The sequence below is a fragment of the Tinamus guttatus genome, unplaced genomic scaffold (genome assembly GCF_059628265.1).
Source record: "Tinamus guttatus ecotype Peru unplaced genomic scaffold, ASM5962826v1 Tinamus_guttatus_pri_ptg000172l, whole genome shotgun sequence".
Classification (NCBI taxonomy): domain Eukaryota; kingdom Metazoa; phylum Chordata; class Aves; order Tinamiformes; family Tinamidae; genus Tinamus; species Tinamus guttatus.
This window is the reverse complement of record NW_028288706.1, coordinates 547,102-573,942: the sequence shown is the minus strand read 5'-3', so window position 1 is coordinate 573,942 and position 26,841 is coordinate 547,102. Positions and strand designations below refer to the sequence as shown.

General features: G+C 41.6%; 1 protein-coding gene across 2 annotated transcripts in view; it reads left to right on the top strand.

The window, feature by feature from the left end:
• Window positions 1-2,460: 2,460 nt before the first annotated feature.
• Window positions 2,461-26,841, top strand: part of CRAMP1 (cramped chromatin regulator 1) — a 39,893-nt gene continuing 15,512 nt past the window's right edge. The window contains exons 1-9 of one of the 2 annotated variants that reach the window (XM_088523001.1): window positions 2,461-2,587; window positions 3,082-3,431; window positions 12,099-12,292; window positions 14,366-14,519; window positions 16,641-16,724; window positions 18,439-18,487; window positions 24,095-24,180; window positions 24,989-25,112; window positions 26,181-26,262. In XM_088523001.1, coding sequence (XP_088379127.1) covers window positions 2,544-2,587; window positions 3,082-3,431; window positions 12,099-12,292; window positions 14,366-14,519; window positions 16,641-16,724; window positions 18,439-18,487; window positions 24,095-24,180; window positions 24,989-25,112; window positions 26,181-26,262 — 1,167 coding nt within the window. In that variant the 5' untranslated portion in view covers window positions 2,461-2,543. Of the gene's footprint in view, window positions 2,635-3,081; window positions 3,432-12,098; window positions 12,293-14,365; window positions 14,520-16,640; window positions 16,725-18,438; window positions 18,488-24,094; window positions 24,181-24,988; window positions 25,113-26,180; window positions 26,263-26,841 lie in introns of both variants that reach the window. The other variant, XM_088523000.1, reaches the window with a different exon arrangement.

The following is a 26,841-nucleotide window of genomic DNA, read 5'->3' as shown; positions in this document are numbered from 1 at the left end:
CATTTCCTGACAGCGTCAGTAGCTAGGCAGCCCCCAGGGCACAAAGCACTACCCAACAGCCTGTATGTCTGAAAAAACTCAGGGTAAACAAAGGGCAGCAAGCATTAGCAGGTCCCTTAGTCAATGCCACACAGGTATTAACTGCAAACACTGAGACAGACACTGAGAAGACTTCTTATACCAGTGTTTGAGCTCTCATAGCTAAATGGGTCTCCTCCTCCTCATCCAGTCAGGCTACGCAGCTTTGAGGTGCCAGAACCCCAGTCTTTTAGTCAAACTTACACCTAGGGTCTGGCCCATGAAACTGTAGGCAATTAGAGGGGAAAGCAGCCCCGACACTGTCGCCCCCCTCCCTGAGGGTGCGGGAGGCAAGAGGGACACAGGTCCCAGAGCCGCCACCGCCTCCCTTCCTCCCCCGCAGGCAGCCACCACTGAGTGAGCACACCACGCAAAGGGACATATAAATACAGCACCGCATGCAAATGAACACCTCTTGACCAATGAGAGCCTGGAGCAGGGCCACGAGCCCCGCCCACACGGTGCTCCATTGGCTCTTCCCTTGCGCCAATCAGCAGCGAGTGCTGGCGTTTCGTCTTGCTCCTCCCCTCCATCCCCTCCATCCCCCCGACGGGCGCGCGGCTGCCTCCTCTTCCTCTGCGTCATGCTGGCGTCACCCTCCGCGCGCCGCACGGGGATTGGCCAGGGCCAGGGCGACGGCCCCGCCTCCGCGGCGGTGCCAGCCGGCCGCCGGCCAATGGCGCTCTTTGTTTGGGGCGGCGGGGCGGGCTGTGCGGCGCGCGCTCCGCCGGGCCCGCGCGCGCCCCGCCCCGCCCGGCGCAGGGCGACGAGGAAGCGGAACCGCGCGGCGGGAGCGCCGCCGCCGCCGAGGCCCCGCGGGAGCGGCGGGCGGGCGGCCGCGCTGGGTCCCGCCTCGCCCCGCCGAGCTGGCGCGGGGAGGAGCCGCCGCGGGAGCGGGAGCGCCAAGGCTGCGGGGCGCCCTTGATGCGGCAGGTAACGGCCGCGAACGCGCGGGGGGGTCGCGCGCTGCAGCCGCTGCGCCCGCGCGCGGAGCAGCTCCCGCGGCGGCAGCGCGGCGAGGCCGGCGGGGCTCTGGCCTCGCGGGAGAGTCAACGGAAGCAGCGGGACGGGGCAGCCGGGGCCGCGCGGCGAGGGGCGCAGAGCGGCTCTGGCTCTCCCCTGTAGCCGCCACCGCGACCTGCTCCGGGGGGCAGGAGTTACTGCTGCTCTGTCACCGGGGCTGCTGGGGAGGCAGGAGGTGCAGGGCTTAATTTGCGGCGAGAAGACTCAAATCGAGCCCAAGGAGGTTTACATTCCCCGTGACTGAAGCCTGCGAGCACGAGCCCTGGGGTTCGTGCACTCGGGGTAGCGCCCAGGCTGCGTCTCCCGCGAGCTGCCGGTCACAGCGAGCCTAGCGTCCGTGTGACCCAAGAGTCCCTGTCGCAGGCAGCCCTTGGGCTGCCCCAGGGGACCGCGGCCACCTCGCCGCCCTCCCCGACAACTAGGCGAGGCAAAAGGCTCCTTCCAATAGCAGCAATACAGGTCGTGAGCAAACTCACCCGGAACGACACGCCGCACAACGCCGATGCGCCTGGGGTGTTTCAGAATGCGCTGTTTTGGTGTCCGCCTTATCTGTGGCAATTCTGGCATTTTAGTTGCGATATTGGGAATTTCCTTCTCCTGTTGGTATTTATCTTTTCCCCCTAATTAAAGTTGGACTGTGGCTTCTGCTGTGGTGATAAGGCGTCGCGACTGCTCCCGCTTGCTGGTTTGCTGCAGAAAGGTTTCCTCCTTGGCTTCTTTCAGGTGTGGTGTCAGTAATGTTCTTGCACTTTTTAACAAGAAAGGAGTCATTGGCCTTTAGCAAGTAGTGTGATTTAGTGCCCTAAGCTTTTTGTGTGTGTCTGGTATTTTTTTTTTAAAATGCCATATCGAGCAGGTTGATGTAACAGCACTAGCAGCATGGCATGAGCAGTCCTCCCAGCAGCAGGTCCAGGTGTCAAATTTGGCTTTTATTTGGCTTTTGAGGTGTTCTGAGATGTTTTTGATGTGCTGCAGAGTGTCTGTAAGGGGGTCTTCTAGCAAATAGTGTTTTAAAACTTCTCTTTGACTTGGCGAAGTGGTCGCAGTGCCCCTTGAAGCTGTGCTGAGCTGAGCAGGGAAAATCCGCTGCAGATGCTTGCGGACTTTAAAATAATAATACTAATAATAAAGAATTGGGGGCAGGTTGATTTTGAGGGGTGCCGGGAGGTGCTGCAGCGGCCCCGGGCTGGGGTCCGCGGCGGCCCCGGCGCCGTGCGGAGGCAGTGGGCGGCCCGGGCGCGAGGCCGCTCCGGGGAGGCTCCCGGGGACCCAAAGGGCTGCCCGGGACGAGGCACGGAGGTGCCGGGCCCTCCGCAGGGGGCGAGGGTGCCGGCCTGGGGGGGGAGGCTGGAAATCTTTGTAGCCTCGGCCAGCCCCAGAGAGAGAGACACACGCACAGAGAGAGAGGAGGAGAGGCTGCGGCGGCGGCTGCATCTAGGAATATGAATTTCCCCCCCTCGGCAGGTCGGATCACCTCGGCTCCATGGTGAGGAGAAAGAAGAGCCCCCCTGGGCCCCAGGAGCCGCGCAATGGGTAGGCTGGGGTGGGCGCGAGGCACTTTGCGGGCCCCCGGCCCCCTCGGCGCTGCCCTGCTCCGCCGGCGCTTTGGTGGCTGCTTTTTTCTCTCCGTGTGTCTGTCGAGCGCTTCCAACCGCCCGAGTTTGGCTCGGCAATTTCTCTCCCAAAGGTGCCCCGAATTCCTCCGGGAAGGTGCCAGGGGGCTGCCGAGGGAGCCCCGCTGCCTTTTAGGCCCCTTTGGGGGGGTTCCCGCGGGGCTTTCCCCCTCCCGCCCCTCGGCACAGGTTGTTGGGTCGGGACAGCAAACGAAAGGGGATTTAGTAACAAACAACGGCGGCCATGTTGAGAGGAATTTCTGCAGCTAAACTTCTCCCCTCTCAGCCCAGGGATTTTTCTCCCTGGGTGGGGGGGTCCATGGCCTGACTTTGTGCCCCCTCCTTTTCTCTCTCCCCTCCCCAACAGGATGACAGTGAAACTGGGAGAGAGCAGCGGGGAGGAAGGGGTGAAAAAGCTGGGCAAGCGAGCAGGAGGAGATGAGGAGTCCCTGGAAGAAGAAGGGGCAGGAGGAGGAGGAGAGGCAGCTCCAGGCAGCAGCAGCACAAAGAAAGAAGAGAAGATCATTAACAGCAACACTAACGGCAGCCCCTCGGCGACCCCCGCCGCGGCGCAGGCCCCTGCCTCCCTCCAGCCGTCCCACAGCCAGGACCAGCATCATTTTCTCAGATCCAGTGTCAGACCTCAGAGCAAGAGGCTAAAGAAGGATTCTCAGGCATCCTCCTCGGTTGGCAACAGCAGCACTGCGAAAGGCAAAGGTACCGTGTTTTGTCACACACAGGGGGGTCATCTGTGTTTTGAGGGGCTGTCACCCCTGCTCTGGAGATGCCATCTTTTGTTTGCTGTTTGGGAAGGTGTTTGGGGCTCGTTTCTCACAGTGGCTGAAACCTTCTTTGTGTCCCAAGGCTTCATCTTCTCTGCTGCCCACTCTCATGTTTACGCTCACAAAACTGGGGTTTGGGGGGTATATGGGCCTCAGGGGGGTCCCTCTTCATTCCCGAAGAGAGCTTTTAATTCCTGCATTCTGTCGGTCAGGAGTTTTAGGAAATTTCTGTGTTTTGGTTAGGAAATGAGACTCTAGCAAGCTGTGTAATCAGGTGGCTGCACTCAGGCTTCTGACATGGGGTAACAACAAAACATTTGTTGAGTACTAGTTTTAAGAAAAAAAGAACTTTAAAGAAAGGAATCTTCCCCTCATTCATTTCTGTGACCATTTTAGCAAAAGAACTGTTTTGGAAGCAGCTATTAAGTGCACATATTGAAGCATTTGTTATGCAAGGTTTTGCAAGCCCCCAGCACTACATGACTGTTTCAGAAGAGTTGGGGCTTTCACATCCTATTTGAGATTTTTGAATTACGGTTGCTATGTATACATATATGTTTGTATATTTACATACATATATACGTATGCATGTACATATATATTTTTAAAAACTTTAGCATTGTAGATAGGACCTTGATTTTTGTAGGCTGTTCCCTTCTTCTGTAGCTAGAAGAGGGGAGCCAGCGAGGGTGGCAGGCTGTGCTATTGTGTGTGCTCTGCAGTTGCTGGTTGACACCTGGCACTCTAGTTGAGCTTCATTTTAGTTTGGGATCCCTTGTGCAAACATACTGAAACATTATTTTGTATTAAATTTTGAGGAAAACAAAACTTCCTGATTTTTTTTCAACACTCGAAATAACAAAGTTTACCCTTGTCTATCAGAAACTAAATAAAACTCCACAGTGTATCAAGGTGTATTGGAGAATACCTTGCTCCTCTCCATTACAGTGATCTGCATGTGCTGGACATTAGGTAAACTTTTTAAAGAATTATGGTAGCTTAGTGTAACAGTCAGAAAGCAGTCCTTTGCAAATTTGGATACACTAGATATTGCCATGCAAACAAAAAATTATTCAAATCCATTTTTTGGCATATAGTACATATAACTGACTAAAATATTTTTAATACCTTGGTTGATCATGTTTAATCTCTTAAACTTATTTTTTTTTAAAGTGAAAATCTTATATCTGGAATGTTGCAAGGTAAAACTGAAAGATTTTTTTTTCCCAGTTGCATTAAACCGAATAAACAGATGAAATACCCAGGAGTATTTAGCTGTAGATAATGATTTCAAGAACTGTAAATAGTATAAAATGTGAGCAGAGGTGTCTTTGGAATACATGTAATCCATAATTGACATGTAGAAGATATGAGTGTGAAAATATTCCATTGCTTTGAAAGTGTGTGCACATGTGAACAAGTACACGTTGGTATCTGTGCATGTGTGTGTTCATGTTTGCATATTTATAAATAAATACATCTTTACAATTTTAGAGCAGTGGAATAGTCTTAGTGAGGTGCATTGACACTAAATTGAAAGCAAACTTCATTTATTTCGTAATTCAGTCTCTGAAAGGACAAACTATATACATAACAATTTATTATTTTTGTAATCAGTCGTAAAATAGTGTGTAAAATTTCTGTACCTGACTATGCTGTCTGAGTTGGAGAAAATCTTTAAACCGTTGAGAATGACAGTCAGTGGCAAAATTATGATTATGTTTTCACTTTTTCAATTGGAAGACCAGCCACAACTCGGCCTGGCTTGTTTTGCTGTGAATGTATTGGGGCTCATTTCATCATGTGGGAGTGTTCTTGGAGAATGGAGCCATGGAGTAGGATCCCCTTCTATTTAGAGTTCTTTACACTCAGAGATGTTTACTGAGACATTTTCCAGACTTGTCTGAATTCTCCCTCAGAAACGTCTGCTGATTGCAATTCGTGGGATTTACATTCAAAGTATCACAGGGTTGTCTTCCAGTAAGCAGCTAATTAAGTGATGAAGGTGACTAATGAAGGTGGGGCTAAACTCACTGTATTCCCCCTGTAAGTATCAAAATAATAAAAAGCTCAGTTGCATTCACACTCTTTTGGATGAGTCCTGAAATGCAGGACTTTTCCGTTTTGCGGGCCCCAGAGCAGGCGATAACTGCAAAGGTAATGGTGACACTGGCCTGCAGGAGTGTTTAGTGTTGGTTAGTGGGATGATCTTTCAATAATCCCATGTACCCCTTAGAATATTCTTAAAGAAACACTCCTGTCCAGAGCATCTGTGTGCTCCAAAGTAAAATCTCATTGTAAGGAGGATCGGGATGGATATTATTATGGAGAATGATCATGAACTTAATATCTTTCAAAATGTAGTTACTCAGCAGGCATTGGTTGGTCCAAATTAGGTCTGTTTATTACATATTTTTTTATTTTTGGCACTGGTGCTTTTGGGGTGCCTCATTGTAGCAAACAAATTGTTGATAAATATCACTGTAAATGGCAGGATGAGTTGAGCCACTCAGCATCTGCTATCTTTTCTTCTTTACCTTGCTATATAGTTCATGGAACACTTCGATTAATAATTTTCAAATTCTGCCCAGCAAAATGTATATATATGCCCTTAATTTGAGAGCTTGGGGATTCTGGCTCTTCCCTTTTGTGCACTCAGTTGCATTTTGGGTTTAGGGCATAAATGGTGTAAAAATCAGTATAGTAAGATAATGTTTGAAATTTTTCCTTTCCAAAATCCAAATGTTTTGAACTGATGAAAGGTTTATATAAAGTGCCGCACACATGTCTAAATATGTGCATAATTTTCTGAATATCTAATATCATATTTTCAAGTATTCATTGACTTTTATCATATTTCCAAATTTGCATTCTATGTTTTAATGCACAGCTTTAGAAGTAGCAGTGCTGAACATAAGTCTTACACGAGCTTGCACAAAATCAAAGGAGAAATCTGAAGAAGTCGCTGGGTGGAGGCAGTTAAGTACAAGAGTGCAAAAGCATCAAAGTTTCCTGAGAGTGCGGAAGCAGATCGAGATAGAGGGAGGTTGCTGAAGAAGGGAGATTTCTGAGAGTTTATTTCTCATATTAAATACGTTTTTACCCATTTTTCCAAAAGAAGAATAAAGTCAGGGGGAAATAGTAACAAAAACTTTGGTGATGTTCTGAAGCTTGAAGCCTGTCTTTCATGCTGTTATTCTAAATTTATTCACAAAAATTCTAAATTTATTCACAAAATGTGCCAGACAAATCTGAATGCTTTTTTGGAACCATTTTGCTGTAATAAGTAGTTCCTATTAAAGGAAAAAAAAAAAGTTCCTGTGAAAAGTTACAGTGAAAACATTAACTAATATGTTCCATCTTTCTCCATCTTGTAAAACTCATTGGTCAGTAGCCTATAGTTTGGTTCAACCCTTCCAAGTTGCATGTCCTGTAGTATGTGGGGTAGATTAACTACTGAAGAGGACACATGTTCCAAGATACTTGATTCTACTTAATCTATGAAAATTATTCTTATCGCATCTTTCCCAAGCTTGAGTGTTGCAGAATATATTGTGGGCTTGATGTGAAATGTCTTTCCTCCACCATTATATCTCCAGGGAGCGTGTGGCTGATTAAACCACCAGCACTGTCCTTTGTCCTAATATTCTCTTTAGTTCTGCCCGTCTCATTTGCGGTCGTTACTTCTCCCTCTCTCCCAGTCTGACATGGTTTCATTCACTCTGTCCTCCCGTTGATCCAGACTCTCCCCCCCTTCCTTTGAAAGTGCCTGGGGACCAGAACTCTGCAGTACCTTTCACATCACATCCCACCACGAGAGGAGGATTTTGTGCCATGTGCAGTGGGTACTGAATTCGGCAAGGGGCTTGTCTGCAAATCACATGGCTGCACAACCACCCCATTTTGAGGGAACCACAGGCTTTATTTGCTCGGTGATATGTGTTAGTGTTTTAAAATACTTTAAGTGAAGTAGTAAGCAGAGTTACATAGATAGAAATTTAATCGCTGCACCTTTCATGTTGGCTGGCATAGGAAAAATGTCAATTAAGTTACAGCTTTGGTGCAAACTGAACAGTTTCTTCACTTGTCATACACGTAAAAGTGTTTCCCACACAAGGCTGGTCCCTTGTGTCCGAATTTCTTTTTCTCCAGTGCTAAATTACTTAAACAACTTTGTCTATGAGAAACACACCCAGGTTTTTAGCTTTATGTCTAGTACAGGTGCTTATAATGCATCCTTTTTAATGGATGAGCAAGAGGATATTGATTTACTGGAATGGGGGAATGAGTAAACTTATAATGCACCATTTTTATTTAAGATGGTGCACATTTCAGTTACTTTGGGTTAGCTCAGATGTTGCTGCTTTGATAGTTTAGATATGTATTGTCCATAGAAAAATAAACATTCAGTATAGTTTTGTGTATAGACTTCTCCTGATAATCAACACCGTTGGAAGATCTTCAGCTACATCTTGGTTGTTCAAAACTAGTAAATAGTAAGAGCTAGAAGAAGCTGGATGAGCGTGTACCAAACGTTATAAGACGTTTAGCTGTTGTGTTTAAAGCCTTGGATATTAATAATAAAAACCTAATACAGTACAAACATACCAAATGGCTCGTAGTGTTCTAGACTGAGCCTTCTCAGGAGTTCTTGCCTTTTATTGCTGAAGCAAACAAGCTAGGAATTAGTTTTCCAGTTATGTTAGTTCTCAGAATAAAACACGGACTTATTGCAAAGTGTGTCCCTCCCTCTCTCCTCTGTACCTTCTTCTCAGCTAGAGTTTTTGGAGAGGAAAACAGTGCAGGTTTGGAAAGCAATCTTGTTTGGGTTGTCCTTTCACACACTAAATGGCCTGGCTAAATCCTCAAATCTGGACGTTCTAGGGAATCAGCTGGTTCATTTCCTCAGTGATGTATGTGATGGTCGCTGGCTATTGGAAAGATAAATGCCTAAAAAATGGGGCTCACTTGCCAAGCGATCAAGAAGAAAGTTTCAACATTTGTCGTTGGTTGCTTTTTCAGTAAGCAATCAACGTAAGCAGTTGTAAGCAAGTAAGCCAGCTTCAGTAAGCAAGCAAGCAGTGCTTATGGGGTAAAGCTCTGCCGTGAGAAACTTTCTGACATCTTATGATTGGCCATTCACTTGCCCTGCTTGGAGAAGGAGTTTGTGTTTGATGCTCCCGATTTGTCCGTGTTGTGTACGAGGATCAGTGGAAGACCCGTGCCCCTCACCTGGCTGCTCCCTGATGGGTGTTCTGCTTCCAGCTGACACTTTGCGAACGAAGCCTGAGGAACGTCAGTGCCGACATGAGCAGAGCGCTGAGCTGGGTGAGGAGCTGTGTTGCATTGCAGCTCCTGTGTGTGCGGAATACACAAGGTAGAGCAAACACAAAAGTTCTACCTTGAGCCTAGAGGGAAAAAACTTGTCATCACTGTAGGCACGATGAGACGCTCACAGTAGTGAGCTGTAGTCTTTAAACACCTTTATACATATTTTGCAAGGCTTTATATTTCGCTACAAAGCAAAATTAAACTACTAAACTGCAAAGACAGCTTCTTATGCTAGTACAGAAGGGAATAATGAAAATGTGGCACGAGATGCTGCTATCCCAGTCACATATATCTGAAACTCCGATGGGTAGAGAACATGGAATCAATAAGCTTTTTGTGAAACATTGATACTCTGGTCTATGGTTTTGTTAGAAGTTACAGGCAATTAACAAGAACAGAAACCTGATGTCTTGACACTCTGTAGAGTCAAAACTGAGTGAAAATGCCAAGAGCTTAGCTTCCGAAGTTGTTGCTTTGTACCTGCCATGCAGGAAATGCTTCTCCATTGCATCCTGATTGTCACAGCTATAATCACATGGATGGATGTCCAGTCTTGTGAGAGAGAGAGAACAACTGTCCGGCCTGCAGCGATCTCCCTTTACAGACAATTTTACTTAGAGCAGATTCTTGGAGAAAATCCCCTTGCTCTCTCCAGCAATGGCGGGGGTAGGGCTCACCTGAACAGGCAGTTTTGTTTTAATGCATTACTTTAATTCTCAACAAGAGATGCTTTAAAACTTATGATGATGATTATCAATCATTAATTAGACTGGACACAGTCGCTGCTTGTTGCGTATATAAACAAAAGCTTTATAAAACAAGACTGAAACCATGAATTTGATGAGTGAATCGTAACGATGCAGTACCTTTATTCTGAGCTGCTTTATAATACCATGTTTTAGAGTAAATGGTGGTACTTACTGAGATCCAGTGTACACTAGTGTAACTTTTGTTCATCTACTGAAATAGCACTGTGCCCAATAGTAAGTAGTTAGTAAATAGTAGAGATTATGCAAAGGAATGATATAGCAAAGTCCTTGATTTTTAGAAGAGTTAAATGACATCTGAGATGTCTTTAGAGGTGACAGAATATTAGCTTTTCAAAATCTTGACCTGAGATTCAAAGCAGTTGTCTGAATAGCAATTTATTTCTGTTTAAAACTGGAGAGGCTGTGATGAACTTATAAGGACTACAGTGTGTCATTTGGAGAGTTCAGAATAGAACAGATTATCTAAAGAATATTTAACAGAATAGAAAAGAATATCCAAAGGAGAAGGAGAGTGATTTCAAAATATGTCTTTTGTAAAAATTGAAACCATGGAGCCCCTACGGTGTCCTGAGGGGACTTGATAGAACCATTCCGTTCCCTTTGCCTTTTACATGCAACTCAGAAGAAATTACTGAATGCACTTTCTCTTTTAAGATGTTAGAGGCTTCATGACATATTTGCTTCTTACGCTTTCTAACTAGGAAAACCTTAGAAGTACCATGTATGCTGTAGAATCTCTAGGAAATCTGTAATAAACCTGTACGTGGAAGCTGACTACAGGTCTGTACTTCTTTGAACAAATGCGCATACACAGATTAGTTTATTGTGTTTTTTTAATCAATAGTTTTTCTAAATGATTTCGCAGAAAGTTAGAGGTCTGCGATCAGAAGAGTAATTCTTTGGTGTATGCAGGTCCTAGAGCATCTTGGCGCAAGCAAAGGATTTCACTTTGGGAACAAGTAACAGTGAGAGGGATGGTAGACTGAGACTGAAGGCTGGTATGTTTGAATTCCTCTTTCTTGATGTTTAGCAACAAACATTAACCCTGTATTCCCAGGGTGGTTATTGTTATTATTCTTGTATGCAAGTTCCAATATTCTGATCACACATGCTCACTTGTAGAATAAATCTGTGATTCCAGGTCTTAAATATTCTGTTTTTCTTCTCAGACAGCAATTCACCTTCCTTAACCTTTTATAATGATTTAGTTCTTTTGGGGCCTTACCTTCACAGCTTCTGTGTTAAAATTGCTTAACTTTCAGACGCTCTGGAGATGGCTGGTGAAGGCTCAGGAAACGGATAAGCTGTTTATTTGCGAAGTTGTTCTTAGTTGAATTTTCTTTACTTCTAGTTACCTAGAAGACTCTCTCATCCTTTTTTTTTCCCATATGTGCTTCCCTGTGGTGACTACATTTTTCTTTGAAAGAATCAAAGAGCAATTCCTAGAAATAAAAGAAACATTAACCTTAAAACTGATGCTATGTCATATTTCATGCCAAGTAAATATTCATTGCACACTGAAAAAAAAGAAAGTAAGTTTGGGTGTCTTACAAACTCTGCTCTGGATTTCGTTTCAAATGTTAGCTACTAGCTACTTGAACAAACATTTTTCAGGATTCAGAACAGAGTGGGGTTTTTTTATTATTTTTTGTTATCCCAAGGAACCACTTTCAAAATGCAACGGAGTAGTTAAGATTTGCATACAAATCTTGAATCTCTGAGGCATAGTAAGCCATTAGCACTGGATTGTTCTGTTACTCTCGTCATATTAGGATCGGTTTGGATATTCCAAGTCTTGATTGCGATATATATATGCGTGTGTGTGCATATATTTTTTTAACGCAGACTTTGTTAGGTAAGCAAACTACTTCAAATAATTGAATCTTAGAAGGTAACTGACCATTCTTAACTTAAGCGTAAAACAAATAACTGGGTTGATGCACATAAACCTGGAAAGCTGGTTGAGATTGCTGTATTTCACAAGATAGATTTGTAAGCAGGTAAGCTAAGGCAAAACAGCTTATCATAAAATAAAGAATAAGACTTGAAAAATAGTGTGAGAAGGCCAGTAATTGGATAAAAGGTAAGGGTAGTAAGGATGTCTTATAATTAAAAATGTTTAATATTAAAAACCCTCTTTTTTATGAAATACACTGCTGCCTTAATAAGAGCAATCAAATCTTACATAATACATCATTAAACATTTTAAAAATGTATTTTGGAAGTATAAATCACTGAGCATAGTTACTTTTTCGTAGAAGAACGGAGATCATTGTTTGTGAGTTCTCTCAGATCTCTTCATTAACTTTTTTTTTCTTGCTGCTTGAGATGTGTCTTTTTTAAAAAAAACTTGTCACTTGACTATTTCAGGTGACATACCTTGAAACAATGTGATAGAAATGAAGCTGGCAACGGGGAAAATCCTGAATCCCTCCCTATCTTTATCTGTGAATCCTCCTGTTGGTTTAGTATTCGCTTCAGTCTTGTATTTTTTTTTGCAGCAGCAGATAATGGAGGGACTACATCTGGTAGCACCCCAGGAATTCCTCCCAGCACTCCGGCAGCAAATTCCAAGTCAGCAGCAAGAAACCTGGGCTCCTCGGCTGGAGAGAAGGAGGAAGGGAAGAAGGTCAGAAGGCAGTGGGAATCGTGGAGCACCGAGGACAAAAATACATTCTTTGAGGGGCTGTATGAGGTATGTGTAAAGAAAAAAGGCAGCTTAGGCTTCCTTTAGGTATCTGGATGTTGCTAAGAAGGTTGATTTAATTGGGATTTGCAGGAACACTCCCTTATGCATATATTAAATGCAATTTTTTATATGTATATGTGCATATATATAGTGTATGTGTGCATATATACACACACAATATACAGACACATATTTTCATATATATATGAAAAACATATATGAATATATATAAATATTATATATATATATATGAAATATATATGAATATATGTATATATATGAAAATATGTGTGTCTGTACGATTGTCTATAGAACATCTGTGAATCAAAGCCACTTTTAAAAATTTCTCAGCTTCTTTTTCCTGAATATGCAGGAAATATGGATGAGGGTAGATGGAGCTGAATGCCATGTCAGAAGCCTCCGATTATTTTAGCTTTTAGAATATGTATCATAATAAACAGAGAAATGAAATGCACAGGAATGTCTTTCTCTACTAATGAGCTCTTCAAGGAACCTTAAAAACACAAAAAGTATCTCCTGTGAAAATATCTTGACGATTGTCATCATTCAAGGTTTAATGTATTACCATGTAAAGTGAAAATCAGTTCTGTAATATTAATGCTATAGTTTTATTTAAAGATGTTTATAGTAGAAGCATAATTTGAGAAAATAGTGTAAATTATTTCAAATGAGTAGAAAATAGTGCTTCATCTCAACTTCCAAAACGAGTAAAGTCATGCTGTAGTATTATCAAATAAAAAAATAGGTTCAATAATAATAAGAGTTTCAGACACTGGGTTTAGTCTTTGACCATAAACAGATTTGAACCAGGTCAGTACTTGGATGGAAGATGTGGAAAAACTTAAATCATCTTACCCGTTATTTCATATGAAATGTACAGTCTTTTCCAGAAAGTCTGGTGCTTAATGATTATTTTAAGAGGATTTCGGTTTTAGAAATACATAATAAAAATTAGAACACAAGTAATGCTAAGTCCTTTAGTGGCGTGGGGGGTTCTTTAGATGTGGAGTTTTTTTCTCTTCGTATAAGTATGCTTCATGTGTATATTTGGGGTTAGTGTGAACACTTAGTCTTTTCCCCTTTTTTCTTTTTTTTAATTCCTTTTACTATTCCTGAGAATTATGTAATGTTTAATTCCCTCCATTGTTCAAAGGAAACATTTATTTTTGACTGCTCTGGAATGAGTTCCAAATCCACTGTAGGATGGGTTTGGGCTTCACTTTGGTTGGTCACCCACTTCCAGTCATTTATTTTTTGTCTTTACCATTACCTTTCAGTAGAGATTTTCACACTTTTTAATCATATGTAAATCAACTCCAGCTTTTTTCTGAGTTCTTCAGAAATTCTGTGATAGCAGGAGATCATTGTTAATGTATGCAAAATTTACCTTTTCCTTTTTTAGTCTCCAAGCATTATTTATTTTAGGGAGTTTAAAAGGACACCTAGGTGTCTATTTCTGTGTAGAGAATAAGCTTCTACAGTATGTGGAACTATCAAAATACATTTTCTCTATGAAAATATTTTTATTGCATTTTTAAATAAAAAGGTTCCCCTCATTATTTGAAACTCAGATTTTGTATTGCTAATAACCTGGATGTGAAATTTACTGTAAAAATAAATAAATAAGACTTTTTTTTCATCTTCCTTAGACAGAAATGGAGATAAGAGGAAGAGGGGAAGGGATGCAGGGGAAATTAAAGAAAGCAAAATGACCAAGTCATTATTTTCAATTCTGCTACCCAGAGCAGTTCTAATTAACATAATTTTTAAAAGATTATTTACTTTGAAAAAGTTATTTTCAAGAAATTAGAAAGTAGCTTCTTTGACATGGAATCCTAGAATGCTTAAGGTTGGAAGGGACCTCTATCTGCAGTACTTTTTACCTAACAGAAACCCATGTCACCCTTGCCCTGTTCTAATACCCACGAATTTGGGTTATGACCATTCAAATGTGATTTCCCACAAAGAACCCCCAAATCCCTCATGTTTATGGAGTTGTCTTGTGCCAAGAGAGAGACTTGGTTTTGAGTATTTCACCTTGTTTTCTTTTTTCTTCAGCACGGGAAGGACTTTGAGGCAATCCAGAACAACATTGCACTGAAGTACAAGAAGAAAGGCAAGCCGGCCAGCATGGTGAAGAACAAAGAGCAAGTGCGACACTTCTACTACCGCACGTGGCACAAGATCTCCAAGTACATCGACTTTGATAACGGTCAGTGTGAGAGGACGTGCGCTCGGCACAGAGCTCCCTCTCGGGGGACTGGACCTTTTGGTGCCATTCTGAAGGGTAGCGGGGAGACAAGGAAGAGGAGAAAATGTTGAATAGTACTAAGATAGATGTGAGTGCTTTGTGTTTTTCTTAGCATGACCATGAAGAGATTCATCTTTTTTTTTTTTTTTTTTGAAAATAACTTCCCCCCCAGGATGTTGGTAGTAGCATCATTGCTTCTGTGGTGCTTCACTGCACCATAATACATGTTCATCCAACTGTTAATCTTATGGAAAAGCCAGGTTTAAAGAAGCATTTTTTAGCTACCAAATGTTACAGTCACTCTTGGCATCATCAAGCAAATGGACCCCTGTCCCTGCATTTCACCACCTTGGGGAAAATTTGACCCAAGTATAAACATCTGAAATAACTTATTTACTCTTTAAATAAACCTGAAATTGTGTCATTCATTCACTAACCCAGGAATCCCAAACTACTGAATTTTCCTCTTCCCGTTCCTCTCTGTTCATCCCCAGCTTCTTCAGTGACAAGGAACCTGGGCAGCTGTATGAACTCTTAGTAGTGTTTTGTAACAATAAGGGCAATGCCTGATTTTTGATTCTTGAATTTTATCAAACACAACGTATTCTGGGTCTTTTTCAAGTGAGGATTCAGTTGAATTTCTAGCCTAATCTGAATAGCAGGTTAAAAGAAACCTTTCGCAGAGTGAACAGATACCTCTAAATTCTAACTCTTTGGACTCTGTGAAGCTGCTGTGAAGGATGTCAGTGCTCCTGTTAGCATGTTGATCAGAGAGATGTCCAGGGCCTTCCTGTCCTTCTGATGCTGTGCTCCAAGTGTTTTAAATTGTGATGGTAGTTGCATGGTGGTTGAATTCTTTAGTATGCAAGCAGTTCTTTTATCTTCAGCAAAATTCTGGACAGTAAATTCATCCTGTCAAATCCTGCCTACACCTGTCTTGTTAAAAATACCTCATGCATGAGAAATGGCTTTGACTTGGAGCGCTAATGGCCTGTAAGGTGTATTATCACATACCCCTAGGAAAAGCAAAAGAAGCACAAAGAAAATGGAAAATACAATTCGTCAGATTAGGTTATCTGAGACATTTAGGTCAGAGGATGACTTATATGTCCAAAATACTTTTAAGTTTAAGATTATCTGAAGGAGCACTTAAGTGCTTAAAAAGCACCGTACAGCTTAAGACGTATTTTTTTTCCAAAGCACAATGACATTTTCAGATGAAACAAGCCATTAATATTTTCCTTGAAAATAAATCTCATGGTAAACAGTATTGGAGGAAATTAGTTTTTGTAGGACATGTTAAGAAAAGTTGTGAGCATACCTCACCTGCTGTCTGAATAAGGTAGAATTCTGTTTCTCAGTCTCTGTGTCTAAAATCTGATTTGGTGGAGGAATTTAAGAATTAGTACAGTACTTCGACTAGTGTTAGTGTTAGTATAAATACGTGTGCCTGAAATTGAGATTAACGGTGTTTGCAAGTCAAAAAACACTGAATTCTTAGTTAAGAGAGTAATTTTTTGTCAGAGTTATAAACCACAAGATTTTTAAGTGCTGCTATAGATCTCTAAATATATCAGAAATAATGAGGTCCACATTGACATATGTTGATACAAAAGGAGAAAAGCTAAAGCTGAATAAAATGTGTGTAATCTTATATAAAAAAATAGAAACTGGAATTTGTATCAAATCATTGTGCATTTATGTCTTGCGAAAAATTTGGACCTAATTGTGAATTTTCATGTAAAAATGTTATATGTATTTTCTTGGGACATCAGTATGATTGCTTTAGAAATTATAGACAGTTAAGGGGTACTAGAATTGATTAACTTTATTTTGCATATGGAGCTATTAGTTTAAATTCTTTAAAAGCCTTTTGTTCTTGATTTCGTTGTCCAAAAAATCTGTTGCCTTTCCCAGAAATTTGTCACCAACAGGAAATCGGTGAACCCCTCTCAGTGTAGTTTTCCTTGAACTTAAACTTAGTGCTACCTCCGATGTAGGAGTAGCTTTTGTTCGCAGTGCCCAGACAAGCACCTGCAACGTGAATCAGGTCATCTCACTAACCCTGCTTCTGCTTTTCAGTGTTTTCGCAAGGGCTGAAAAAATCCTCCCTGGAGCTTTATGGCTTAATCTGCTATGGGGAACTAAGGAAGAAAATTGGGGGATGTGAGTATGAATTTCCTGATGACTGATAATTATTTTCATATGGTAGATTCAGAAGTACCTACCATTGAAGCTGGCCATGTCCAGAGTAGTTTCACTGTTGTGTCATTCAGGGTGTTTATTCACTGTATTCTGCACCTATTATCTTTCGTAAAAATTTTCATGAAGTGTATTTTTAGTTTTTATAAGACCTTCTTAGTCTATTGCATGAGTCCTCTTTGTCTTCGGCAGATTTCTTTAGCTTTTACTATCTGCAGAAAACAGCATGTGCAACACCCACAGGTGAAAGGTGAATATACAAGCACTTTAGACGTGTCTGCTCTATTATTTCTGAAAACAAAGCGCTTGAATGTGGAAGTGGTATTATTTGCACCCACAATTATTTTTGCCCACACAATAAAAATCTGGGATTTCTACAAATCTAAATTTGTAGAAGAGAATTCTAGGCTTTACATTTTTCCGAATACTGAAGAACTGAAAACTGTAAACAGAAATAACAGCTTCACCACTAACCAAGATGTGTCCTCACCTTGTCAACCCCAGAGGCTGGGGGCAAAGTAAAAGAACAAGAAAGACTTAGCGAGTGGACATGCATGATTCCTAATGCAATTTCTATATATTGGGAGACTTTTTGCTAGATTATTTCCTCACCTGTTGTTACTTTTTTTTGTTTTGTTGTTACTTCTCAGTAATCAACCTGTCCTGGAGGTTTGCACTGACTATATTTTGTGTGTTCACTGGAGAAGCAATTTCCAGTTGCCCTGCTAATAGAAAACAATATTGGTGTTTCCTCCCTTTCCCTGCATCTTGCCTCCAAAGCATCCATGGTTCTGTCTGGATATGAGGCTTCCTGCAGTCACCATGGCAATGCAGGCACACTCAGTGCTTCTCCCTCTTTATATAACTCATTCTTTTTTTTATATATAACTTATTTTTACTCGCTCTCTTCCTCTAGACCAAATGGACCAGAGCAGCAAGTCTCCATGCCCAGATTATGAGAGATTTCCCCTGTGGCTGATGAAAGTAGTTTTTTCCTCTAATTTTTCATATTTTTTGTAGTATTCACCCAAGCCCAGCTTCCCAGCAGTTGAGATGACTTTATGTAGAACAGGAGAGGAATAAAAGTGTCAGAAATATTCCCAGCATTGCCAGGGCGAGGTTAATTGTTCTGTAAATAGACCTGGACTTTACTGTTGTAGAAAGTAGCAGTTGAGTTACAATAGTTAACTGCATTTAAGACTGTGCAGTATAGAAAGTGTCCCTTACCTGTGCTGTGTTTAAATTGCACTCAGATGCATGAGGGCCTGATGCTCTTTTTTTCTGCTGAGCTGCCGTAGCAACAGAGCCTGAGCCTGAAGAGCAGCGAGGTTTTTTTTTTATAGTGATATGGTGTTAGGTTAGTGCTCAGCCACTCAAGATTTAAAAACTTTGGGCATTTAGTCTGTGAGTAATATGTATTTTTTGTGGCAGGGTTAAAGCTTATGCATTGGGAAAACAGAGTATTTTCAGGAAGTTTATATTGTAGCCCATTTATGCCTGTTCATCCTTCATGAGGATAAAATGCAATAGCTTTGCAAAGCAAGCACAAATGCTCTTGACTGTGTAAGTCATAGATTTATGACTTGTGATTTATGACTTATCATTTATGGTCTTGACTGTGTAAGTCATAGATTTATGTTAAATCCTAATTTACTGTGTTGTCCTTTTTCATGAAAAGGTATGGATGACAAGAATGCAGCTAAACTCAATGAGCTCATTCAGGCTGGGTAAGTATGAACTTCTTCCTGAAACTTGTGGAACTGGGTTGATCCATTGATTGTTAAACTGGTCATCGTGAGTCTAGAGAGCATCTCATGCATCCTTAGAGCTTCACTTTGCATTGACGTGCGTAGGGTCCTTCACTTATGTCTTTTCTCCTCCTTTTCTATAGAGTCATTAATTGTTTTTAGAAGCAAATGATGGATGAATTTTAAGAAAGTCTCAAAATAAGAATTCTTTATAGAAATTATGACACTAAAAAGTTGACTGAATATAGGGAATATAGCTCTTCTAAATATGCTTATGCCAACAGCACTCACCGCTCCTGACTTTCAGACCTCAGACAGCACTTCCAGTGTACCTTGGACCTCAGCCCTCCAGGCGCTTCTTTAAGAATGAATAGTTTCTTTCACTTCAGGAAAAAAATATGATTTGGAGGGATTCAGTTCTGCTTCGCAGTGTCCTTTATACCACAGAAGTGGTTAGAAGTTGTCCTACTGTCAGAAATAAGGGAGTAAGGGAAACCTGAAACATTTGTACGTTAAACAGGTGCTTGATGTTGTGTTGTTTTTTTTTTATTGCTCACCAGCTGAGCTTTCCAGATGAGTTTCTTTATAATTTATTAATCTTCTCTCTTCCTTTATTAATCTTCTCTCTCCTGAGAGCTGGGCTTTGTACAGTTGCAGGTCTCAAATCTGATTGTTTATGAAATCACTTGTTCATTCTTCTGTTAAAGGTGGAATTTGAAATTAGAGCAGAAGTGAACATTTGGTTTGGTGTTTGTTTAATAAGATGATCTTTTTCCTCATCATCCCTGTCAGTAAATTTTTATATAACAAGCTGGTACTTAAAACATTTTTTTTAATTGGAGTTATCAGGCATATTGCTGTTTTTTTGCCTTAAAGCCTGGAGGCTTTGTTTTTTTCTGTCTTCCTCACAGAAATTAATTTCCTGAGGTGAGTTTAGGCTGTGGGCAGCCGTTCTGACCTGTTCTGGGGAGTCCTGCATCATCCAAATAGACTAAACCACAGTAAACGAGACTGCTCACTTAGCCAACTAACACCTCAGTCAAGTACTTGCTGCTTGAGGAACTTCTCGTCTACAGCATTTCCCATGATGAAGTCCTTGGTTCTTCACTCTGTCTCACGTGTCTCCACTCTGTTTTCTCACCTACAGTTCTTGCCCATTTACTGGGAAACTGTCTCCTTGCAAGAGCACACTGTGCAGGGAAACAATATTTAATTTTGTATCTCTATTAACATATTTAATTCTATTTTTTTATCTGTATTAAGACCTGTCTCTTTACACTGTGTGGATTAATCCCATGCATGTGCAGGGAGTTGGGCAGCCCGTGTTTCCACCTGCAAACACATGGTGGATATTCCCATAGATTCCATTTTCTCCTTTCAGTTTGTTCAGGGTCATTAGAACCCCTGATGGCTCTATCTATGCGCAAGCAGCTCTTTTACTTCTGTTCCTGACACATTTCTTTAAGTCTGATTTTTCCTTCTTTTCCTCTCAGGGTGCACCACACTTCGTAAGGTTTGTTGCTATACTGAAGCCCTGAGAGAAACCGAATCCCTATCCCGATTGCTAATACTGCCTTATTCTGATGTTTTCCTGCAGTAGGTAAATGTTAGCCTCATTTGACCATAGGAAGGGTCAGGCGAGTCTGAGATTATGAGGAGCCACCTGGCAGTTATTGGCAGGCTGGCTGTAGCCCCGGGAATCCTGCACTCGGCTTATTTTGCTTATGTTACACATTATCTCTGCCTTTCTGTAAAAAATGTGTGATCTAGCAAAGCCAAATGAACCTGTGAGATGCTGGTAGCAACATTAGACTGCCACTCTTCCTGGCTGAGCCCATCACCAAGGTCACAGGTAGTTAATGGTGCTTGAAGATAGATTTAACTGGCCGTTTCAAATACCTGCCGTTGGTGCTGCTGTTATATGAATCAATGGTCTTTTAGGAAATAGATGATAGTGTCAGTATTTATAAATCCCAGGGAAGGTAAGAATTGCCCTGTCAGCTTCCTCCAGTGCCCAGGTAATTCTGCGTACTCCTATCAGCATGGATCCCCACAAGCTGCTTAATGTTTTTAGGATTACTAATTACAATTAGGGAAGAAAGAAATTATGGGGTATCCAAATCACTTTCTGCCCAGTCTTGTGGTAGTAGCTTTTATTACAGCCATGATGACACATCACGTGCTGGGGGAATATAAAAAGAAAGGCAGTTTTGGGGCAGTACCCCAGCACTGTTGAGAAACAGGTTTTAATAGACTTGAGACCAAAGGTTTTTTGTTTTGTTTCACTCTCAGGAATGAAACCTTTTTATTAACTGAGGTTTTGTAAAAATCTTTGCATTTAATAAGAAAATAAAGTTGAGGAAATATGTGTGTTCTCTGAATATGTTTGTAAATTTTTAGCACTCATGAATGAGACTTAAAAACAGAGAAACACAAAATTTAAAAAATGCAAGTAATACAAGAAATAGAAAATAAAAGAAATAAGCAGTTGTTGTAACACATTGCAGACACTATTCAGAGTCTGTTAGCATTTTTTTCTCAAGTTGGAAGGATCTTGATAACACAAGTAAGAATTACTATTTTTTAAGACAGCTAAAGACAGATGTCTTAATGGACATTAGTCTCTCCATTCCAGTGCTTAGGGGGGATGATCCTCCATTGCCTCTGATTTCCTAGGAAAGGCATATGGTGTACCACTGAAGGAATTTACTGCTCCCTGAAATAAGTAAAATAATAATAAAATAGCAATTAATAATAATAATAAAAGAATAGTTATTTTATTATTAATAATAAATTATTAATAATAAATTAACAGTGCATATTTGGTGTGGTAATCTTTTTTAACATTTAACTTTTACTATTTTCTTCATTTGTACAGATCCAGGACCCATTCAAGAGGTTAGCTAGAGCAGTGTTTTAAGCTGAGACTAGTTCTGTTGCAGACTGTCCTTTTACTACTTTTTACCTTCTTTTTCCTTTAAATTAATAAAACTATTCCTTAGGACCCTTTTATCCCATGTGTTATCAATTAGGAAGCTACAGTATGCAAAGATATCGACTTCTATACTAATTTAAAGGTAGAAAAACTTTATTATCAGGTTCTCCCTAGGTTGCTTTAAACCCACCATGCTTTCTAGAAACGGGAATCCGGGGAGTTATTCCTGACTTTCAAGCAGAGCACCGAGATCCAGGGAGCCGAGGTGCTGCTACTTCTCATGCTGTAGATTCAAGGCTGCAATGAAAATAAAAATCATGATGCCGTAGCCAAATAGCCAGAGGTCTTAGCACGTGAGGTTTTTCATGTGAATTCCTGCATGTTTTGGGTTTGTCTGTTGAGGAGCATGTTTTGGTGCTCATTGCTAAGCTGCTGTTCTTGCCCAGTACTCAATACTCAGCAATAGCTGCTGCTCCCCTTTCAGGACTGTCAGCAGTTTTGCATTTGTCTTTCTTCCTCTATCACTTTCTTCTTTATGGATTTTTTAAAATATCTTTTTCTGTAATATATTAATATGCTTCACATTCCTTTTCTGTGTATTTTTCTTGTTTTCTCTCCATGGCCTTTAAGCACAGACACAAATGCAGCTAAGAGTCTAGGATGCATAATCTTAACATTTGCATGTTCCTGATGTCCTAATGTTTTGCAAAATTAGTGGTATATTGTGGTAGTTTCTTGATACATGTTTTTCAACCTTTGGCTGCAATTTTTGGCTTGAAGTTCCTGTTGAACAATTACGTGTTTGTGTAGGTGAGGTAGAATATCCCTTGTATAATATAAAATTTTAACATGAGTGTCTGCCTGTTTATCTGAAGTGAAGCTTATAGGGATAGAAAATGTGGTGTATTATTTCAGCTGATGTAGATGGATGAAATGGCCTTCTGAGCATTCATGTTCTTCCTTAGATCATTTTCAAGCCCCATGAAAAAAGAAGCTTTTCTCGTTTAGATAGTAAATGAGTTAATCTAAGAAAAAGCAATGCTTCTTCCCACAAACTTTGCCTCTCTTGCATCCTTCCACCATTACAGTTAAAATAATAATACAGTTAAGACTCTTTGTTTGCATGTGGCTACTTCAAGGGCACGATTTGATTGGAAAAAATGCTGCTTTAATTAAACTCAAGGTGCAGGGAAAGCTTCAGCTGGTGTAAGTTGTCCGAAGAAGTTGGTGGCACTGCCCTCAGTGCCCTGCTACAGCTGGACTGCAGACTTACAATTTAGGTGGCTATTTCAAGGTGCATTAAGTTAATTGCATTAATTTTCCACTGGCTTGAGTGGATTTTGTACAAGACTATTATGAAACTGTTTCCTTCTTGAGTAAGCGGAGGGAACACCAGGCATGTCTTCACTCAGAGAGGGAAGAATTACGGTGGTTTTGATGGCATTAACGGCGTGCAGGAACAAGGCAGAGAACCGTAATAACAGCCTGTTAGCAGCACAGCAACGTCGTTGTGCCTACAACCATTCCCTGGCTTTCCAGACTTCCCAATTTCCAGCAGTCTTGCACATTCTCGCACTCGATCATCTCAGTGTGAGCTTTCCAAAAAGCATGAGCAGCATTAGGGGTAGGAATGGAGCTCTCTGATACCGTAACAAGAGATCTGACACTAGAAGCCTGAGATTTCAGGGCGAAGTGAGTTGCATTATTTTTTTTTTTTGCCGTGAGTAATTGGAGCTTTCTGTGAATCCCTGTCGTTAAATGGCAAGGGTATTTGTTACAAACCACTGGGATATTGGGATACCTCCGTGTAAAACAATCAACAGAGGTAACAAGAACATTCCTAGGAACCCCAGAAGAGGGGAAGAGCTGTAGTCCTCTGCCCTTTTTCTATTTGCTGTTCTGGGGAAAACAATGGTAAGTGCTGGAGAGAGAAAAGCAATAGATATGTGAAGGTTTTTATCCGCTCCATGTTCTTTCTTTGCCGTCAAATCCTTCCACGTTTCTGCCAGCTACAGTACCAGTTTTGCACTCTGCACCCATTTCTAATCACTCAGGACCAAGGTTTGTCCTCGGGATGAAAAGTGGAGATTCTCCACCTAGAACTTCAGAACACAGAGTCTGCAGTTTTCCGGATATTCAGCAACTACATTTGAGTGCAGCAGAAGTTTTCTGTCTTGATGTGAGTCAGGGAGAGTGATTCGTACTAGTCCTGTCTTCCCTTGTAATGAAACTTGGTTTAGGTATAAAACATCTCTTAAAAAGTGTTAGCTGCATGCGATTAAACTTGGTTTTAGGAGATTTGTTTTCTAAAGAACACTGACCTTCTGGTAAATCATACTTGCAGACAATACCCTTCACTTACATCACGGCTTCCCATTTAGGGGCCAAGGTGACCGTTTGGTTTTACGTTCATCACTATTGCATAGCTATCCATGTCGGGTGCTGTGTCTTTTAAAAATCTTTTCCCTGATGGAGATTGACTGTTGGACTTGGTGTGACATTCTGTTTGGTTTCAGACAATTCAAGTTGGGCTGAAGTTGAAGAACAAGGAGAAAAAATAGCACCAATGTCTGTTCCACAACTGGAGAATATTGTTGTTCACAAACTTTTTTACATTGTGCTTATAATTGTTTCTTTTTCAATATATTTAGGGCCACAACTGTTCGCTACAAAGGGAGAAACCTTCGAATCAAAGCTCCAATGTGCAGGGCTTTGAAGAAACTCTGTGATCCAGATGGTACGTAAGAGACACTGGAATGTGAAAGAGTTTCAGCAGATGGTTGGAAACATATGAGAGAGATACGTCCCTCTTGTCCTTTTATGACATTTGCTTGTATAGTCCCAGTAAATTTAAGCTTCACTCAGCCTCCTAAATCTTGGAATACAACATTAGGTAGGTGGCAAAAGAAATAACTGCATCACAGAATCATTAAGGTCGGAAGGGACCTCTGGGGATCATCCAGTCCCACCCCTGCTCCAGCAGGGACACCCAGAGCAGGGGCACAGGGCGGCATCCAGCGAGTTTGGAAGATCTCCAGAGAAGGAGCCTCCACAGCCTCTCTGGGCAGCCTGTTCCTGCAGCTCTGTCACCCTCACGGTAAAGAAGATGAGATAATAATAAAACTTTCAATATGTGAAGGCAGTGCTGTCTTCTCTAGTGCCAGTCAATAGGCAGCAGTGTGTTGTTTAGTATTGAGCTTTTCAGGCTTTTCTCACCTTCTTCAGTTCAGCTGTGTATGACCTCACTTTCTCTCAGTAAGTAGTATCAGTGCAGTTTAAAGTTACGAAACAAAATATTTGCATGAAGTTTCTAGATGCTCAACTAGAAGCTGCCAATACCAGTGCAGTTTCCAAGGAAAAACATTAATATATGGGAAGATAATCTAAGAAAGTAGGCTCTGCTGGTGAAGCTGAGCTGCCTGAGTTGTCTCTGGATGATGCTGTGATACCTGTGATGTTTTTCTTCATCTAATTGAGAATACAGCTTTCTGCTTGAGAGAGTTATACTTGGTTTTACCCCTGCCTTTCGCTTCATTTTGCTTCAGGCATTAGCGATGAAGAGGACCAGAAGCCAGTGCGTCTTCCTCTCAAGGTCCCTGTGGAGTTGCAGCCACGGAATAATCATGCATGGGCACGAGTGCAGAGTCTTGCCCAGAATCCACGACTTAGGTAGGAATGGGCTAATCGTGCTCAGTGTGGAACAGGGAAATACATGGGCAGCATCCAAACATCTTCTCTGTCCGGGATGCTGGCTGCCAGCGAGGCAGCACATACCTGAATGATAAGGCACTTTGCCTAAATGCTCCCAGTCTGAAGGTTTTGTCCAACCAGAGTATGTGATTCATGCAGATCACGAGGTCTCAGACTTGAAAATTAGATTACCATTATTCTTTATACCTTTTCATTTGAGTACTTAAAGGAACTGCTAGAGCTGGAGAGTAAGGTCCTTGGTGCCATTTACACACAGTTGTCAGAGCAGAGGATGCAAGTAAAACTTTTGTTTGCATTTATTTGCTTTTGCATTTATTTAGTTCTGCTTAAGTTTGTATTGAATGTGCCCAAGACATAGAGAACGAGGTAAAACAGTGGTTAGAGGAGCCTGCAGCAAAACGCAGAATGTGTCAACCGAAGGAAAGGTGTTCATAGTTTGACCTTGTTCCCACAAAGATGTCGTTGATGCTGCTGTTTCAGTGTTATCCCTGGCTGTTCGTCTTAGTACTTATATTCCTAGCCTGGAACTGGGAGCAGAACACAGTAGATCTTTGTGATGCTGATTTTCTTTCGAAGGGAGTGGTTGCATATGAGGGCCAAGTAGTATTCAGAGAGGAGAATGGGGGATTTTAGCATTTGAAGGGTTTTGTTTGTTTGTTTTATTTTTCTTTTGTAAAATGCATTGAGGACAAAAAGCCCCCTTTCTTTCTGTATTTGGTGTGGTAACCTTGTGCTCTTCCTGCAGATTGCAGTTGTCTAAATCTTCCATTCTTTTCCCTTCTCCTTGCATCTGGAGAAGCTGATATCTTGAGTCACAGCAATCAAAGTTACTTGATAGGCTCTTTGAAATATTTCACAATTGTGAGCCTTGCCAGATAAAAAATTCATCCTTTTGCTTTGAGACTGGGAGCGGGTAGTTGCAGAATGCCAGTGTCTCCCCTGATTCCCACTCCAGTGCTGCAGCAGTGACTGGAGCTTCTGCTGACGCTTCGCTCTGTTGCTTTGCTCTGCGTGTCTTGCACACAGGATGATAGTGGAGCTGCATCGGAAGGTCTCCAGCCTCATTGAGTTCCTCAAGCAGAAGTGGGCCCTCCACGAAGTGCGCATCGTATCCTTTTCCTGCTTAAACTGTGCTGCATGCTGTGTCCCAGGAGCGATTTTCTGTCAAAAATGTGAATCTCCCTAGTGTATTTACCAGGCCATGTTTAATAAAGATTGAGGTCAGTATCTCGGCATCACTGCAGTGAGCAAGCAGGAAACCCCAAGCATTTCACTTCTTCCTAAACTCTTCTCTGCTCTGATGCCCTGAAAAGCTAGTTGGTAATAAAGAAGCTCCCTGCCTTTATTTCATTTCTGTAAAGATGAGCTGAATGGATTCATTTCATCCCTGTCTCTGAACTTTGACTCACACAGTAGAAGGGTTTGTGAGATATCAGCCATTATATTCTCCTGTGAAGTAGCGTGCTGTGTCCTGTTCTCGGTCCCTTTATTCAAGTTTTTGAGCTTTTCTTTTTAATTTGTGTGCCTGGACAAAGTGGCAGTGTAGCATTTGACACTTACATGTCAAAACACTTACAGAAAGTAGAGTCTATTTTGCTGTTTAAAAAAAAAAGTTTTAAAATCGCAGCGAGGCTTGAAGCAGAGATCAGAAATTTTGCTTGGAACATAGATTGAACATGATTGCTGC